This window comes from Aplidium turbinatum, chromosome 3, assembly GCF_918807975.1.
Source record: "Aplidium turbinatum chromosome 3, kaAplTurb1.1, whole genome shotgun sequence".
In the NCBI taxonomy this organism is placed as follows: Eukaryota; Metazoa; Chordata; class Ascidiacea; order Aplousobranchia; family Polyclinidae; genus Aplidium; species Aplidium turbinatum.
Genome location: NC_137474.1, coordinates 427,147 through 447,178, shown reverse-complemented (window position 1 = coordinate 447,178; position 20,032 = coordinate 427,147). Strand labels below are relative to the sequence as shown.

Sequence of the window (20,032 nt, the reverse complement as noted above, 5' to 3'; positions counted from 1 at the left end):
GGGGGGTGTTAATAGCCAGATGTCTTGGTAAACGATATAAATTTATACAAATTATATTATATTTTCAACAAAGGGTTCAACTTCGGAATCCAAACTTTGAAAATTTGGGGGGGGGGGCATGGCCCCTTTCGCCCCCCCCCTGGCTACGCCTATGTTCTGTAGCTGAGATTAACTTTGGAAACATCACCTCCTGTAGCGGCAATGTAAGACTGTGTAAGTGCTGCTAAAGATGTAGGGCTGATGCGGTTACGTACAGCTGCTTCCACTACTGTGGAAGAATTGAGGATATCATGTGGCCAGAATGCTGATGTACCAGTCTTCACAGTCTTTTTGTGTGGCCTGTTGGAGCAGTGAGCTATCTCTTCATAATCATCCAGATCCTCAATGTGTACATACTCCTCAACAATATGAAATGGCTTTTCAGCTGCTTCTCGTCTTAAACATTCCTTTCTTCTCCGTTTTTTCTCTGAGTCCTTCCTTCCATTGACTTTACTTTCAGAGGTAGTGAGAACCGTATCAACAGTGCCCATACTTGCAACCCTGTCTGTCATCATACTCAGTAAAAATGCTTTATCTTCTTCATTACTCATGTTCCTTAACACATTCTTTGGCCATAGCTTCATTTGTAATCCTTAACTCTCTGTTGCTGTAAATCGTCCATCCTGTACTTGGTTTCTCGTTTTAGGATAGCCTTCATTTCATTAAACAGCTTAATCACTTCCTCTGCCATCTTATGAGATTGCAAGTGAGGTATTCTTGCATCATTTGCATGTTCGTAAAAGGGTAGTACTGCTTTAACAGCTTCGTTAGCAGCATTTCTCAAGGTATTTGTTGTAGTGGAATGATGAGCAAGAAAGCACAGCAGGACCTGACGACAAGTAGGGAGTCATTACTGTGTCAAGCAAATAATACCTTGGATCTTTAAACTTTGACATAGCATGTAATATAAATTAGCACTTACCACCACAAATATTGCCTAAACAGTAAATACCATGTTAGTGTTCAGTTTCTATGCTTCTAGCAAAGCAAAACATGAGGTAACTTAGGTTTAAACTTTGAAGAGTTACAGCTTCTGTACTTCTCCAGGTGTTCCTGAGAAGAAAAAAAGTGAAAATGGTAAAACATTCAATTCATATGTAACAATTTTTCACAAATGTTTTACAAAAAACGGGTTTTTCTCAAATAACTTGCAAACTACAAATTTTAGGCAAATAGTTTCTTCACAAGTCTAATACAAATTTGCTTATTCTGCATCGATTGACCTATAGCATGACCTTCTATCACGTCTAGGAGCCGAGATATAGCAAAGGCACCCCTAAAAATGCATCCCGCACCCCCCAAGGCCACGAGCCACCTCTAAACCTTGACCATTTCTTTTGAAACTTTACAGGAATGTTATACAGGTAAAACCTCACCACCAAAAAAAGGTAGGCAAATTCTGAAAAGGTCGGGGCTGCTGTCACACCCTACTGGAAGGGGTCGAGCACTTGACCTTCAGGTCGAGATGCACCTTTTTTTTCTTACAACATTTGGCCCAAGATTTACCAGTGGCGATTTGTTTATTGAGGATTTCGCTACATTCGTCTTTTTCGGCTGCAGGATTGTTCCTCATCTACTTCAAAGCCTCAAATTTTAGATATCTCAGGTTTCCAATCCACGCAGACATTTCATGCAACATGTTTTGAAGAGATAGTGATGTTTGCTCTTCATCCAGGTATGGAGTTGGTGTCTTACTTGGTCTGATCGTTGTTGAGGTAGCCATCCTCTTCATCGGAGGAGTGATCATTGGCTTTTGCTTTCACTCGAAAGGCCCTCCTTCCCCAATGACGAAATTGGCCTCTATTGCTCTTGCCATGTGAGTTTCTAGGTCCCCTTGGAATTACCTTTTGCATCGTAATAATTATGTTTTCTTTCAGATAGAATTTTAAGCTCACTTTTCAGCTATTCCATTGTCGAGGTTCAGTTGTTTGCAGCTTGTCAAGTGAATGAGATCACGTTTGTCCCATTCGTTGAGTTTTACTTTTAGCAGCATGATCGTTGTTTATTTCACAATGTAGATGCAAATGACCTGTTATAGTCTGATGCTGCGGGTTCGCTGTGATAGCAGCGGTTTGTCACTAGCTTTCGAAACGCAGTTCCCTAGTCATGTGCCATGACGACTGACGAATGATGTGTTGTTGTTTTATAAGGGTTCTTGTTTTGGCTTGAGGCTGCTGTCTGTTGAGTTTGTGTGCATCTGCAACATCTTGCTAGTCGCTCTAAATGGTGTATCCTTTCAATAATTGCCTTCTCATTTACAGCGGGGTAGGATTATCAGTGATCTTCTCATGGCTCATCATGATCCTTGTGACCATCACCTTCCTGGTTGGAGGATTCTCGGAACGCTACGTCTGCCAAACCACCGAAAGTCCCTATGAACTGTTGCAAGTATGACGTCACACACCTCGTTCGCATACGTCATCATTTGCGTGACGAATGCTTGCGTAGTTTTGTGGTTGTTTATAAAAAGTTTTCATGCATTGTCACTCGCGGTAGTGTTGCGTGTTCATGACGCTCACAATACGTCATATGTAACGTCACCAACGTCAAGCGCCGGCTTATGATGTTGACGCCAAAACAACTCTCCCGGTAGAGAAGCGAACCGTTGGAAGTATATATGAGCACATGCGACCTCTGCATTTCCAAGGTAGCTGATTCCCAGGTGCTTCCTCCATCCTCACTTACGTCATAACACCACGTCATGTTTTTACAGTTTGTCGACACGTACTTCCCATTGCTCTCTCCTGGTGGAAGCAGCTTGTCCATCAGTCTGGTCGCGTTAGTGACGTAAGTTCAATGTGTTTCCGTGTGGCGTTAGACTTCTTCAAAAATCAAAATTTTTACTTTCTCGCATTGTTTCCCATGATTTTGACCAAGGATGAGAAATTCGAAAAATTAACCATTTTGGTCTCAGACGGTAGGACCATGCCCCAAGACTCAAGAGGCCTAAACATTATCATTTTTTGTCAAAATCATCCATTTTGCCAAAATCTCCCATTTTTAATCTGTTAAGCCATGATCCTGACGGTTGAACTCTTTATTTCAACTGAAAACACTTTCGTTCAATGCTTTACTGATAGCTCACAAGCGAAATTCAACTTTTGAATATTTGGCATCATTTTGAGACGTGTGGCGGAAATAAGAAGATTAAGAAGGTGTCCCAATCATTGATATTGTCAAAGTTTCTAAAGCTTGACCTGGCTGTGATCCCTGCATATTTTTGAGAGTTTGCTACTCAATGAAGAACACAATGCTTTGGTACTTGCTTTTGAAATTGGTTCATGGGGAATGCTTTAGTGGCACCTTAAACTGATTCTCTTGTGGTCGATATTGAGATTTAAAATTCGTCAAGGCTTGAACCATCAGCCTTCCATACAGTAGCAAAACCAGCAGCCTTCCATACAGTAGCGGAACCAGCAGCCTTCCATACAGTAGCGGAACCACCAGCCTTCCATACAGTAACAGAACCATCAGCCTTCCATACAGTAGCGGAACCACCAGCCTTTCATACAGTAGCGAAACCACCAGCCTTTCATACAGTAGCGGAACCACCAGTCTTCCATACAGTAGCGGAACCACCAGCCTTCCATACAGTAGCGGAACCACTAGCCTTCCATACAGTAGCGGAACCACCAGACTTCCATACAGTAGCGGAACCACCAGCCTTCCATACAGTAGCGGAACCACCAGACTTCCATACAGTAGCGGAAACACCAGACTTCCATACAGTAGCGGAGCCACCAGACTTCCATACAGTAGCGGAACCACCAGACTTCCATACAGTAGCGGAACCACCAGCCTTCCATACAGTAGCGGAACCACCAGACTTCCATACAGTGGCGGAACCACCAGTCTTCCATACAGTAGCGGAACCACCAGCCTTCCATACAGTAGCGGAACCACCAGACTTCCATACAGTAGCGGAACCACCAGACTTCCATGCAGTAGCGGAACCACCAGCCTTCCATACAGTAGCGGAACCACCAGACTTCCATACAATAGCGGAACCACCAGACTTCCATACAGTAGCGGAACCACCAGACTTCCATACAGTAGCGGAACCACCAGACTTCCATACAGTAGCGGAACCACCAGACTTCCATACAGTAGCGGAACCACCAGCCTTCCATACAGTAGCGGAACCACCAGCCTTCCATACAGTAGCGGAACCACCAGACTTCCATACAGTAGCGGATCCACCAGACTTCCATACAGTAGCGGAACCACCAGACTTCCATACAGTAGCGGAACCACCAGCCTTCCATACAGTGACGGAACCACCAGACTTCCATACAGTAGCGGAACCACCAGCCTTCCATACAGTGGCGGAACCACCAGCCTTCCATACAGTGGCGGAACCACCAGACTTCCATACAGTAGCGGAACCACCAGACTTCCATACAGTAGCGGAACCACCAGACTTCCATACAGTAGCGGAACCACCAGACTTCCATACAGTAGCGGAACCACCAGACTTCCATACAGTAGCGGAACCACCAGCCTTCCATACAGTGGCGGCTAAAATTCGTCAAGGCTTGAACCATCAGCCTTCCATACAGTAGCGGAACCACCAGACTTCCATACAGTAGCGGAACCACCAGCCTTCCATACAGTAGCGGAACCACCAGCCTTCCATACAGTGGCGGAACCACCAGCCTTCCATACAGTGGCGGAACCACCAGACTTCCATACAGTAGTGGAACCACCAGACTTCCATACAGTAGCGGAACCACCAGACTTCCATACAGTAGCGGAACCACCAGACTTCCATACAGTAGCGGAACCACCAGCCTTTCATACAGTAGCGGAACCACCAGACTTCCATACAGTGGCGGAACCACCAGTCTTCCATACAGTGGCGGCTAAAATTCGTCAAGGCTTGAACCATCAGCCTTCCATACAGTAGCGGAACCACCAGACTTCCATACAGTAGCGGAACCACCAGCCTTCCATACAGTAGCGGAACCACCAGCCTTCCATACAGTGGCGGCTAAGGCAGTGATTTGATTGTAGTGATATCGCAACCTCCGGCTCAGGTCAAACTCCCACCACTTTTTCAACTTCGGGCCGGAGTCGGAGGTGTTTGCCAACTGTGTGTATGGATCTGGTCAAGTTCATGACCGTGGATGAATGTAATTTTATGTTTCATTGTGGTACTGTAGTAATGCAAGATTGCAAGAATGCACAATTACATTATGTTGTCAGTAACATTGGTCTTAAATACACATGTAAGATTGAAAATGGGTTCAAAGAAAGTCAATAAAAATCTTCAATATCTTAAAATAATACTACATCAGGTGGATAGAAAACACAGCCAAATTCGAAGTCTCAAATGTTTACTCTTGAATGAATTCCTTTGAAGAATCGTAAGCATTGCCATAAAGCAATTTCTTTTGTGCCTGCTTATCGCTTCACTGCTTGATAAGAGTGGTGTACCAACCGTAGCCTGTCGTTTGGTCGACAGACATTTGATCGACAGGACATTTGGTCGACAAGACATTTGTTTGACAGGACATTTGGGTTGGTTAGGGTTAAGGTTAGTTAACTGACCCTAAAGTGAATCGTTCTGTCGACCTAACGTCCTGTCGACCAAATGTCTTGTCGACCAAATGCTTGTTGACCAAATGACCGGGTACCGTATCAACAACCAGGGTCGTTGAGAGGACAATTGGAGCTCAGTATCAATGAGATTCTCACGCCCCGAATCAAGACACTTCTAAATAAAACGCACGATATCCAACGAGGTGGTTTCTTCAAGCTCCCCTTGGAAATGGTTACAGCTCTTAAAATCATACCGGTACAAAAATACTCTCCAAACCACCTTGGCAACGCTACTGGCAACAACCGCTTGGTTAAAACATTAATTATATGAGGTAGATATTAACAAAGGCCCGAAGCTCCCGCCTCCGGCCAAAATCTTGCCTCCGGTTCATTATTGTTTGGTTGTTTGACATCAAAAGATGATCAGTTATGGTAGAAATGTTTCCATTGCCCATAATTACCTTTAGAAATGCCAATATAATTGTTTCTGAACTGGTTGATGGCCTGCATTCTGTAACATAGTCAACTTGACGGTTATCAGTCAAATCTTTATCTTCACCCACGAAAAATTCAACAGCCTCATCTTCTATCATGCTACCATGCACCAAGTTACCAAGCAGACAAGTTTGAAGCAGTAACGTTGTGTAGCATTGTTTATTGCAGGGGTTCTTAACCGGGGGCAAATTTACCCCCTGGGGGGGTAAATTTCACCTACCAAGGGGGTAAATTTATTGAATCATAAATTAAACCAAACTTCATTTTTTCAGTTTTTAAAAAACTGGTAGTGTTGTACTCGATTTTGATTCAAATTTATGCTTAATGTAAGTTTTAATCATTTTCTTTTATCTCCACATTAGTAGACGACCAGTTTCATTTCAGCAGCGTATCATTTCAGTAGCAAAAGAAACAAACTTAAACATTCTTGTGTGTTTTTATCAATAGTTATTTTGGACATTTGAGTAGACATTATTTTTCACAAGACCCCGTCAAGAACAATCGTGTCTTCGGCAAATAAACAGCTTGTTTTTCATATTTGCCAAGGTAAATCCAGACAAAAAAGAATGTTTTGCATTTCTTCGCATGGTTGACTGGATACGATGACATCACAATGGGCCGCCAAAACGGTGGGGGAAATTTTACTTTTTTCCTTCGGCAAGGGTAAACGAGACAAAAAAGGTTAAGAACCCCTGGTTTATTGCATTTGTATTTTAGTAATATTCAGCTGTAATTTATTTTCTGAGCTTTATTTTTGTGCAGGCAAGATAGTACCGATATTACAGTAACAGTTTTTCTTTCATAGTGAGTGTTCTTTCTTATTTGCGCAGTCCAATTGTTTTCACTCATGCTATTTGATAGGGATAATAAGTAGCAATAACGCAATGTAGCCTACTAATTTTGCTGTCTTGTCTTACAGAATATTGAGCTAATTTCTTGCCCTTTAATAGATCATTATAGTGCTATTCGCAAAGTGTCAGCCCTCGCCGGGGAGCGAGGGCTGACACTTTGCGAATAGCAGCCTTAGCCCTTGTCTACTCTTCTGCAGAGTACTGTGCACCTGTCTGGTGCCGCAGTGCTCACTGCCACAACATCGACACTGCCATAAACAGCGCCTTGCGCACAGTGACCGGATGCCTGCGTCCCACACCATTGGACAATCTCTCCATTCTCGCTGGCATCCAACCTGCTGAGCTTCGTCGTGAAGAAGCCACTCTGTTCCTCGGTCGACGTGCACTGGAGCCTAACCATCTTCTCCACCACAAGATCTCTGCCTTCCCAAACGGGCACCTCCGCCGACTGAAATCAAGACACCCATTCGTGCCAGCCGCTCAACTCCTGATCAACAAAGCTGATGAACAAGACATCTCTGCGGCTACTTGGGCGGACCATAAATGGAATTCTGAATGGAGGTCAAACACCACCAGACTCCATTCATTCATCCCCGACGCCGACACACGCCCCATCGGCCTGACACTACAGAGACAGGCATGGGTGCGCCTCAACCGTCTCCGTACGGGCGTCGGGCTTTTCCGCTCAACCATGCACCACCAATGGGGAATGGCTTCTTCCTCCTCCTGTGAATGTGGTGCCGAGGAACAGACCGCAGACCACATCGTCAATGACTGTACCATCTTCAAGCCACCTAACGGAGTGGAATGCGCGTCATGGATGATGAAACCAAAGACTGGCTGCTCTCTAGTAGCCTTCCAGTGTAGTCCGGGAACATCGTGAATCTGGGATGGTAAAAGGATAGACCCTCGGCCCCAGAAGCTCAGACGACGACGATAGCCCAAATTTAAAATTTCAGAATGACGCCATCATGGCTTTTACAACGTCACCTTGACATCATAGTCAAAAGTAAATCTAAAGTCAGTTTCTGTCAGACTAGACCCCTTGATAAATTCTAAAAGATGTTTAGTTCTTATATATTGTCTGACATAAGCAAAATGCCTTTTCACGTACGTCTCTTACGTAGAGCTAAGTGATGCTTCTTAATCTTCTTATTTCCGCCACACTTCTCAAAATGATGCTAAATATCCAAAAGTTGATTTTCACTTGTGAGCTATCAGTAAAGCATTGAATGAAAGTGTTTTCAGTTGAAATAAAGAGTTCAACCATCAGAATCATGGCATAACAGATTAAAGATGGGAGATTTTGGCAAAAATGATAATGTTTAGACCTCTTGAGGCATGGTCCTATCGTTTGAGAGTAAAATGGTTAAAATTTTTGAATTTCTCATGGGCAAAATCATGGGAAACAATGCGAGAAGAAAAAAAGTGAAAATTTTTAATTTTTGAACAGGTCTAGTGTAGCATCAACGTTATACAAACTGCTTCTCTATATTGTAGGTGAATAGAAGCAACACAGAGCAACCGCTTCATTGTGATTTCAGCTCTTGCCGCGAGAACGCAGGTATTGTCGGAGCCATGAACTTGTCCGACCAACTTAACATTTCCTCCATGTATTCCGGGCTGCAAAGGGAGATGTCGTCCGTATCCATCCCGATCTCTATCCCGATCACCGCCTCCACAATGTGGGTCAATGCTGCTTATGTTACATAGATTCTACCTAGAATGTTTTCACAACAAACCACCTCGAGCTATTTTGTGATGTGAAAATTACTCTCGTGAAACCCGTTTGAGAATTTCGCTAATGTGAATCCCGCTGTCACTTTGCTGATTAAAACTACAAGACAAAGAACATACAGAAGCAATTTAAGCATCACCAGCAACTGCGAAAGCTGCGGCTCAAGTTGTCAACCTCCACGTGGTGAGCCCTGGATTCGACTGATGACAACAAACCGACAAGTAGCAAAGAGAAAGCAAAGCTTATCTGAAGCAAACAACATGCGAATGGAGTTGCAGTCTCCGATTAATTCCGACCCCGATCAAGCGCCCTTATTTGGGCGGATATCAACGAATGTCGTAAGGGAAGGAATAACCTTGCTGCACTGCTGCAGCTCAATGTGGAAGGCTTTTCAAGAGCCAAGTCTACAGTTATAGAACACCTGATTGAACCCTTGCAACCGATTGCCATCCTGCTTCAAGAAACCCACTGTGTGGATGTTTCACGACTGAAGATAACGGGCTTCCAACTTGCCTCCTACACTCTTAGTAAAATCCATGGAGTTGCGACGTTTGTGCACAGTGCTGCAACTTGGTCACACGTGTCCTCTTCTGATGATAGTGACTCAGACATAGAGTGCGTCGCTACTACTATCGAGGTTGTTAACGTATACAAGTCACCTCAGACAAGATTTCTGAACGATTCGATCCCGAACTTCAGTTCCCCATGCATGTACGCTGGCGACTTCAACTGCCAGAGCATTCAATGGGGTTATAACATCACTAACTCTGATGGGACAGCTTTGGAAGATTGGGCATCCCTCGTAGAGGCTCAGCTTCTGCACGACCCAAAACAACCTGATAGTTTCCGCTCTGCCAGATGGGGTACCACATCTAACCCCGATTTGGCTTTTGTGAAGCTTGGCGGAATACTTTCGCATCGCGCTGTACTGGAGAAATTCCCTCGGTCCCAACATCGACCCTCACTGATTGTCCCTTCTAACCCAATTCGGCCAGTACCAACCAAAAACATCCCAAGATGGAACTTCCGGAAAGCGAACTCGGAAAAGTACAACGACCTTGTAAAGCAGCAATGTAACCAGATTCCTGAAGCAAACACCGTAGGAGTGGACGCAGCATACAAAAAATTCTGTCAACACCTCATCAAGGCAGCCAAACTATCTATCCCGAGAAGCTGCAGGAGAAATTTTATCCCAACCTGGGATAACGAATGTCAGCAAAAATATGATATTTTTATGTCATCCGAACATGGCTTGACAGCTGCGGCAGCCGCTACTGACTTAACAGACTGCTTCAACAGGAAAAAAAGAGATAGATGGGAGGAATCCGTCCCTGGAATAGACTTCACCCACTCAAGTCGGAAAGCCTGGTCAACGCTCAACCGCCTCACAGGCAGGACCACGAAACCAAAGCCATGCCCAAAAACGGCCAACTCCATAGCGAAACAACTTCTCGCAAATGGCCAATATCAAGGAACTGATAAAGCGCATGCCAGAGCAGTGAAAAATGAAATCAACCAACTATGGAAGGTACCCAGTTCAAGCTGTTTCCTATCTACCTCTTTTAACATCTCTGAGTTAGACGCAGCCATCCAACACCTAAAAACTGGCAAATCACAAGGCCCAGACAAAATCCCACCAGAGCTAATTAAACATATTGGACCACTCGCAAGAGAGTGGCTGCGACAGTTCATGTCATTCTGCCTAAAGAAGTTGCTCCTCCCAAAGATCTGGAGGAAAGCTAACATCATAGCCATTAGAAAGCCCAACAAGCCAGCTGATAGCCTAACCATAAAAGTTACAGGCCCATTTCTTTGCTCTGTGTACCATACAAGTTACTTGAGCGTCTCTAACTGAGCAGACTCGAACCAATCGTTGATCCAAAACTGCCAAAAGAACAAGCTGGATTCCGACGCGGCCGATGTACAACTGGCCAGGTTGTCAAGCTTACTGATGACATCGAAAGTTGGTTTTGAAGCCCGTGAGAAGGTGGGTGTTGTCCTAGTGGATCTTACAGCAGCCTATGACACTGTGTGGCACCGTGGTCTTACTATGAAACTATTACAACTCATTCCTCACCGACACATGGTTGTTTCTGGTAGAGACCATCTCGAACCGTACCTTCATACTGCATACCAACGAGGGAAAACCCAGCAGACCACGCTGCCCGAAAAATGGCGTCCCACAAGGGTCAGCACTATCGCCACTCCTATTTAGTATCTATATAAATGACCTACCATACACTACATCGCAACAGTATGGCTATGCGGATGATCTAGCTCTTCTATACGCCCACAGGAACTGGCATGAGGTGGAAAGAAAACTTGAAACTGACCTGAAAATGGTGGCTGACTATCTGGACAAGTGAAGGCTCAAACTGAATGCGTCGAAAACAACAATCTCCGCTTTCCATCTAAATAATCGGGAATCCCAGTGTCAAATGTCTGTCTTGCTAAAAGGAAATCCTTTACCATATACTGCAGACCCAACTTACCTTGGAGTAAAAATTGATCGGCAGTTGACCTACAGACCCCACATCGAGTCACTCCGTGCCAAGGTTACCTCGCGAAATAACCTCTTGAGAAGCCTTGCAGGAACAGGATGGGGAGCCCGAGCATCAACCTTGCGTACAAGTGCACTAGCCTTGGTCTACAGCTCAGCCGAATATGCCACAGTTGTGTGGAACCGTAGCAGACACACAAAAAAGATGGATGTATGCATTAACGACACCTTGCGCATCATCACTGGCTGTTTCCGCCCCACACCTACTGCTTATCTACCAACTTTGGCTGGTATTGCTCCTGCTCATGTCCATAGGGAAGAAGCCTCTCACAAACTGGCTTTGCATGCAAGGCTCGATCCTCAACACCTTCTCCACAGTCATTCTCAAAGATATGGACCAGTCAGACCTCAACGCCTGTCATCAAGGCGCCCATTCCATCGATATGCTACACAGCTTGTGGATAAGAACTTCAGCTGCATGGAGACATTGGCCCAGGAATGGAACGAGCTGCCACATATCCCTCCCCAGTTTTCAGTTATACCAGCACTCTCCATCCCTCCTGGAGCAGACCTTTCAAGAAATGCATGGGTCACCTTGCACAGGATCAGATGTGACGTTGGCTGCACTAGAGCTAATCTGTTTACGTGGGGGTTGCATAATTCGCCGATATGTGTCTGCGGAGCGGCAGAACAAACAATGCAACACATACCCCACGAATGTCCCATCTTACGGCCCCCAAGTGGAATCATCGGTATTCGACAACTGGACCCAACTACCGTATCATGGCTGCACGATGAGGCATTGCCAATCTAAGCTACTACAAGTCAAACGAGAGAAGAAGAGAAGCAACTGCGAAGGAGCCTGTTAGCGCGAGAAGGACACGCATGAGCCTATATAGGAGCTATGAGGAAGCTCGTCACAACGAGAAAGCTTAGAACCCATAGTCTTCGCACGTCTCTTATGCTGATATCATTATGTAGTATTTGGCAAAGATTTTGTAGCCGTATGCTCTTACCCCTTAGTGACGACAATCTCAGTTATAAGTTGAGGACCCAGCCTTTGCCTGAAGAGGCAATTCCTGCAAGGCAGCAGGTTGAACGGTCATTTTTCTCAGGAAGCCGAACACTCGCCCGAAGTCAAAGCCTCGTTAGTGTAGACAAACTAGACCAAACTTGAAGGTGAGGTTGACTTGGCAGGGAGAAGCTATATCTTTCGCTCACAGCTTGTGTGGTTTTATCACACGCCGCACCTGCTCTTTTTATGCCGATGTATCAGATCAATTTAGTAATGAGGACGGGGAGTTTGCTTAAAAAGTTGGGAATTGTTATATTTATTAGTGTGTTGTATCGTTTGAATGTTAATTATTCTTATTTAGCTTGTTGTCCAGTTGTAGTATGGTCATTGTTTTCCATTTTGTTCAAATGATCAGTATTTACCATAGTGGTTCATTGCACACAGACTGCTCCAACTGATTTTATACTAATTTGTCGGTCTTGTAAATTCAGTTCGATTATTTTTTCTGTTCCGTCTGGTTAAGGGTCCAATTTTGAGCTGGTGTTCCCATTTGGGCAATGTGGGATAAGAATTTCAAAGCAAATAAAATGAGCCACAAGTAGTTACTGGATCACCTTTCCACCACAATTGCCACATCCGTATAGTCTGTATATTGTTTTGCTTGCATGTCACTTGTACTTGTCCTCCATGACTTGTTTGATGCAGGACCTACTCGTCTTTTCTTGAGAGTTGCCTGACGACGATTCTTGACTCGGGAGTTCTTAGAAATATAAGTCTTGAAGTAAGTATTTGGAGTTATCATAACCAGATTGCCTTGTTTAAAGAGAATTGGAAAAGTTACTAATGAAGGTGTGTTCATACTAATAAAGGTGTGTTCATATTAATGAAGGTGTGTTCATACTAATGAAAGTGTGTTCATACTAATGAAGGTGTGTTCATACTAATGAAGGTGTGTTCATTAATGAAGGTGTGTTCATACTAATGAAGGTGTGTTCATACTAATGAAGGTGTGTTCATACTAATGAAGGTGTGTTCATACTAATGAGGTGTGTTCATACTAATGAGGTGTGTTCATGCTAATCAAGGTGTGTTCATACTAATGAAGGTGTGTTCATACTAATGAGGTGTGTTCATATTAATGAGGGTGTGTTCAACTGTTCCTGCTAATGAAGGTGTGTTCATACTAATCGTTTCTAGCAAGGTGATGAAGTCGGTGAAAAGATTAAAAAAATTGCACTCACTTTTGTTTTCCGCTGCGTCTTATCGCAAAACGCAGCATTGTTAACTTTCTACGCGTTCAACTTTATTGCATCAGGGTTGCCCGTGTTTTGCTGTCAAACAGCCAATAATAATAGAAGTGATTAAGGCACAAAATTACACATATTTTGCTGCTCTCACTGGACTGGATTCTCGCGTGCTGTTGATTAAACCTAAAACTCAGCTAAATTTTGGTTTAACCTTTTGCGGTCCAAGTAGGCTACATCTCTGGGATGCAAAGCTCCTTCTCGAGGTGCATGGCTTCAGCTCACTCGACAGGCCATGGCTGAAGTTATGACTTCCACGACAGGCCGTAGCTGATCACGAAATGTATGGCCGTGGCAGTCAATATGCTAACCAGTCGGAGTGTGACCTCTTGTGGTGACGTGGTAGGTTGAGCTCTGGTTGAATCTTTGGTTGCATTTCAGGAAGGAATGTCTCTACCTTCTCTGAACGCTGCGGCTGACTCCCTGGCCAGTAGGGCAAGCAACGTACCTCTGGTAAGTGGGTTGCCGTTGATTGCTGTTTTGCTGACATCTTCGTTCTGCACAGGCTGTGGAGTCGGAAGGATTCTGGTATGTCCGGAGTCGTTTAGAAAAACGCCGATTCCCACTCCGGCTTGATTCAAACCGATAAATAATAAAATTTGTGTTTGCCATTTTTTTTAAATTTTATTTCTTGTTGTCTGTATTGTGCCTTAAACTTTGACAAAAGTAGAAATGTTTGTTCTTGTCAGTTTTTGTGAAGGTCGCCGTTTTAATGCCGATTGCAACTTACGTGAAATTAAATTTCAAAGAAATAAAAAAAGCAAAAATTAAAAAAATTCTGGCATCGTTCAAAAATCTGGCAACACTGAAGTCGGAGTCGGCCATTATAAATTGAAGAATTAGAGTCGCATATATTTCACTCGTATCTACAGCCCTGGTTCTGCAGGCCGTCCATCCTTGATGATGTCACTGTTGCCTCGGCAACACGCGCCTGACTCATAGCGGCCTCTGTTCCGTCATCAACCTCTATTATTGTGTATCCTCCTCAGGTTTACAGAAGCATAGTGCTAGAGGCATCAGTGGCTCTCAATGTCATAGAGGACTCCATTAATCCGACGCGATTGGATCTAGATTCGTTGGTGTCTTCGGTCCAGGATCACAACCGAACAGTTTCACTTGTGAAGGTATAATGCTCATATGCCCTTATTGCCGATTGCTTCCTCTTGATCGCTACCAAAGCCTGGTTCATCCAAAAATCAATGGGAATATCTGAGGTGGTGTAAACAAAATGTTGAAGTCATAATTGCAAACAAGATACTACCTTGGTTGAGCGCGATGACGACTGACGACGACGATGACGACAAACAAGATACTAACGAATTGTTGATGTGGTCAAGATACTACCTTGACCACATCAACAATTCGTTTTACACAAACGTTGCCGAAGAAACTTTTAGTGCAACAAATGAAATTTATCTTCTAATTTGCCGCATTACGCGTAAGTACAAACCAGGGATTTTAGATCATGGAGGTGTAAAACTATATCCGTTTTTGGCTTATCCATAACACTGGAAGCGTTACGTTTTTTTTTTGCTTTACAAAATATTGTACTTTTTATGGGTTATATAAGAGGATAGAAGTTGGTTTTGACCTAGTTGAAGGTTTTTAGTTGAAAGCAAGCCAGCAGCAAAGCTTGAAAAAAATGTTAAATTGGTAACTGACCCTTCTAATGCTGCCGGAGCAGTGATGTGCGCTTCTCGTACAAACATTGGTTTATTGTTCAGTCTCTAGCGGAGAATCTAAAAACGTCCGCTCCTGCCGCGGATGCAGAGATTGCGCGTCGACTTCCCAACATTACGTCACAGGCCGTCAACACGTTCGTTCAGAACATTCTCGACGACGTCACTCTCTTTGCGGAGTGGGTGAATCCCCAGGTAAGTGGTTGCCCTAACAACCGTATATTTTGGTGTGCTCTAAAACTGCAGGGTATGGTCGTTGTTCAAAGTTCAGCTGAAAACCGATGATAATTTCAGGTGAGATACGGCTTGGGGGCGTGCCTCCCCGTCTTCGAGATGTACAAGGGATTGGTTGTAATCTTCTGTGATCAAGTAGTGGACCCTCTGGTAAGAGATTGCTAGAGATTTTGCGTTAAATAACGTTATTTTTTGGTTAATGTCTAATTGTATATAGAAAGGTTTTTCATTTCAGTTTCTAAACAACTTGAATATTTTGCTCACTTTGCTGTCATTGTGTGCCCCAATCTAGTTACAGCTGGCGTCTTTATATCCGTGTAGTTTCGATGAAACCAATTTTGAAGTTAGTGGTTTAAGGCCAGATGAGTAATTCCAGGCTCATAAGAGAATCACTGTGATGCAATAGAAACTCGATAGTGATACAATCGAGAACCTCTGTTATGCAATAGAACTCAACAGTGACGCGATGAAAACCACTGTTGTGCAATAGAACTCTACAGTGATGTAATAGAGAACCACTGTGATGCAATAGCGATAATACAACAAACCACAAATTCACTTCAAGTTCCACACTTTCCATTGTTTCCATTCCAGAATGGTTTTTGGTTCTCCCTTGGTTGGTCGATCTTCTTCATGATCCCTTCAGTCGTCATCGCGCTCAACCTGGCAGAGTTCTACAAGGCATTGCACACGGAGAAGGTTGAGCCAGAAAAGTTAGTTCCTGTTTCTTCATCTCGCCGTTGGCGATCTGCTCATGGTGTGATCACTCCCATTAGTGGATGGGTGACGACAAACAAAAGCTTCACCCTGTCCCGTCAAGCGCAGTCGTTTTTATATTATACAGTAGATGCCATTGAGGCATAGCCGTACGAGCCAGGGAGGCAGGGGGGGCAGCCGCCCCCCCTGTTGTTTCAAAACGTCGCAAATTCGGGCAAAATCTTGCAATTATTAGGGCAAAAATTGCTATATGAAAAGCGACAAAATTGCATGAATTAAGAAAAACTATAAATTAATATCTTTTACCTATCAAACTAAGTACAGCCTCTTATTTGCACAAGAAATGTGCCGCAAAATTTTCATTTGTCATACCCGTATGGATGTATTGTATTGCATGGTGATCAAACTGTAGTATGAAATGCATTTAACCAACTGCATCATACCAATTTGGGCAGCCACCAAAATATGTCTCTAATACTTTTGTGAAACTGCCCAAATCAAAACACAAAATTTGCTATATAGCTAATTTTATTAATTTTCACAAATGCATCGTGTTGATTTGGGCAGCTAAAAACATGAAATTATCTGATGAAACTGATTAGTCTGTTTATGCAACTGTCTAAATTAGCGTGAGGCAGTTTCCCCAAAATGAACAAATTCATTAATTTTTCCCATTTACATAGCTGTATCGTTTAGATTTGGGCAACAAAAAAATGTGAAATTATCTGATCATAGTCTATTTATAAAACTGCCCAAATTGGCATGATGCAGTTGCCTCGGCATCAAAATTTACAAAGTCTTTAATTTTTTCATGATGTCCATAAATGCATCACCTCGATTTGGGCAACTACAAAATATGAATTTATATAAATCTGGTGAATACCGGTACTTTTATAAAACAATTCGGGTAGAGAGGTTACAGTACTTTTTCAACCATAAACAGACATAGCTAAGCAACACCACAACATTTAACAAAAAATGTTATACCTGTTAAAAGTAATGTTAAGGTGTTGCTTAGCTTTGTTTGGTTACTTTTATAAAAGGTTCTGCTACTATTCGGCGAGAGCCTTTTTCGGCGAGTTCCCTATTCGGCAATTTTTTGAAAATCCAACGACGCCTTCTGCAGCCTTCTGCAAATCCGACGATTGAACATTATTCAATATTCAGACATTGAATCAATGTAAATACAAACTGTTAGGCTAATTGGGTTCTTTGAATCCTATGTCACCGTCTGTCTGTATGCAAACTTAGAATATATTAGTTATTTTTGTCATCAAATTACCTAGCCTAACTATATTTTTAGAAGTAGTGCTGCCAAACCTTTTTATTTTTTGCACTAAAATTTGTATCATCAAAACTACTTTATTTGATTGAACAAAGTTTATTTGAACAGAAGTAGTATGTCTGTGTTTTATTACATTTAATTATAATTTCTCTATTGTTATGTACTTTTTCTGAATCCGCATGGTCACCCTGAGCCGGTTTCCTGCAATGTTTATTTTTCTGAGTCTTTTATGACATCACAACTGAATATTTAAGTGGGGTTGTTTTTTATTTGTGGTGTGTAAAACAATATTTGTTACTCCTACCTACCTACCATGCCAAAGTGCAGAAGCATCGCAATGCACAAGCAAGGCATCTTCAAAGATAAATTCAGTTGTACTATCTTGATTACTTGGTAAGAAATTCTAGCTAGCTGGTGATCAGTGGCGTAGCCGAAGGGGTGCTTTTGGGGGTTGCAACCCCCCCTTTGGCACACGTGTGACGTTACGAAATTGAGAATGATGCTTTCAGTCTATGCCTCTAAAACAAAGTTTGCCTAATTTTAAATAAAACATGAAAAGAGCGAGTTTTGCCATTACCAAACATTCAAATATCTCAGCTAGGAATTAGCAACAAGAAAACATAGAGACTTGTAGCTTTATTTCCGAAAAATGCCAAAGAAAACATGATGTTATTTTTTTGCTATGCCACCGGACAGCACCATTTTACAGGAATATTCATACCCACATTTTTGTTGAAAATACTCTCAGAATGCACCAAATTCAAAGTAAGTTTTCAAAATTTTCTGGGGAGGCCCCCCTGACCCCCCGCCGCTGGGTGTCGCCATAAGCGTCAAAACACTCTCCCCCATTTCAAACTTCCTGGCTACGCCACTGCTGGGGATCTTGTTATGTTAGTTTTTTACTGTTATCCTGCACCGCATACATTACATTTGGGCAATTTCTATAAAAGCGTGCAGATTTGGGCAAATTTACGTTTTGCCCCTCCAAAATGGTTTGGTCTCGTACGGCTATGCATTGAGGGCACCACATCTCAATCTCATGTGAATGTTTCACCTCAACTTTCTAACAAAACTAAACTTTTTCTAGACCCAAAAGTTTGAATAACACCATTGATCCTGCCATCCAGGAATGACGTCATTCTCACGCCAGAAGAGGATGGGCCATCTTTAATGCTGTCCCCTGGTGGGGAATCGGTTGGTTTTGGGGAGACGTTTTACTTCGTTCTTGTGTTTGTTGGAATGTATTGAGCTGCATTAGAGAGCTATCGATCTGTGTGGTCTGCTTCGGTTGTTTTCTAATATTTACAACAATACAACTTGGGTAGAGACTGAGAGGTAACTCTTTTAAACCATAAACAGACATAACTCAGCAACAACACTACATTTAACATTATAAAAACAAAAAGCGAACGTTTTCGGCTAGTCATATAGCCCTTTTCAAGCCTATAAAAAAATACATTTTTAAAAGAAATGCTAAAGAATCATATAGTATCACAGCAAAAAAAAAGCGAGGGCTCAACAGGCAATTATTTGCTTGCGGAGCTTCTTACCTTTTAGCAGTTTTTGATTGAATTATCACGTCTTGTGCTTCTCGCATTTACTTTGTTTTGTGCAACTATCTCGTGTTGTGCTTCTGTCTTTCTTGCGTAATCTACCTGAGTCCTTGTCTGAACAATCAATTAATTTTACCTCTGAAATACTTGACCCGTTGTGCTGTGTAATTTTCAGTTATCATTTTGTTGAGCGAGGCAGTTTCTCAAATGTTTAGATTTGACCATATTTTTGCTGTGATACTATATGATTCTTTAGCATTTCTTTTAAAAATGTATTTTTTTATAGGCTTGAAAAGGGCTATATGACTAGCCGAAACGTTCGCTTTTTGTTTTTTGTTTTTATAATGTTAAATGTAGTGTTGTTGCTGAGTTATGTCTGTTTATGGTTTACAACAATCTCTCCTAAATTGGAGAAGGGATATGAAGAGCTTGCAGAGGGCATAAAAAGTTGAACATATTTTTCATTGATGGATTTTACTTTCAACTGCTTTGCAAAAAAACATCAAAATATAAGTTGTCGTCCTTTAGTTAGTGGTTTAGTCGGATAGCTTCTAAGTTGTCGCAGCCACCGGTTTATGGTGATAAGGTTCGCTTCGGTTGATAAAAAGGAAAACTTGTCTGGCAAATCCCTTTGTCTTGGCTCATACAAGGAAAGGTTCGGGTTAGTTGTAATGACTGCTACATGTCTATGTCAGGACCAATCAAATCCACCATTTTCAATGAATATAATAGGGATTTCTAGAAGTATGGGATACTCAGCTGTTTGCCAAGAAAAACTTGTTTTAAAGTTAAGTGTTGCCAGATATTTTTCAAAAGTTTCGGCTAAACTGTTTTTCAGTAGCGGTAGCCCAAGTCTTGCTTATTTCAAAGTTAATTTAAAGCGGCTGTTGATCGATTCATCAAAGCATCACCATGTTTGCAAATTTAATTTGCAAACAAAAATTATTACTAGAAAGAAATTATTGTTGGATTCATCACGTGACATGGTATTTTATATGGAATTATGTCACTCAAGTAAATTTTTATTTTGTCTTTGTTTTGAATGCTCAAACATTTTCCAAACTTTTATTTTTATTTATTT

The 20,032-nt window shown here is 42.5% G+C and overlaps 1 protein-coding gene across 1 annotated transcript in view; it reads left to right on the top strand.

Annotated features, from left to right (window-relative positions):
- Positions 1-19,423, top strand: part of LOC145767319 (prominin-2-like) — a 47,148-nt gene extending 27,725 nt beyond the window's left edge. Inside the window, exons 10-20 of the mRNA XM_082579115.1 lie at positions 1,715-1,855; positions 2,301-2,427; positions 2,753-2,826; positions 8,471-8,611; positions 12,885-12,960; positions 13,865-13,936; positions 14,473-14,607; positions 15,208-15,357; positions 15,457-15,546; positions 15,991-16,109; positions 18,486-19,423. Of these exons, the coding sequence (XP_082435241.1) occupies positions 1,715-1,855; positions 2,301-2,427; positions 2,753-2,826; positions 8,471-8,611; positions 12,885-12,960; positions 13,865-13,936; positions 14,473-14,607; positions 15,208-15,357; positions 15,457-15,546; positions 15,991-16,109; positions 18,486-18,531 (1,171 nt within the window). The 3' untranslated portion in view covers positions 18,532-19,423. The remainder of the gene's footprint in view (positions 1-1,714; positions 1,856-2,300; positions 2,428-2,752; positions 2,827-8,470; positions 8,612-12,884; positions 12,961-13,864; positions 13,937-14,472; positions 14,608-15,207; positions 15,358-15,456; positions 15,547-15,990; positions 16,110-18,485) is intronic.
- Positions 19,424-20,032: the final 609 nt, after the last annotated feature.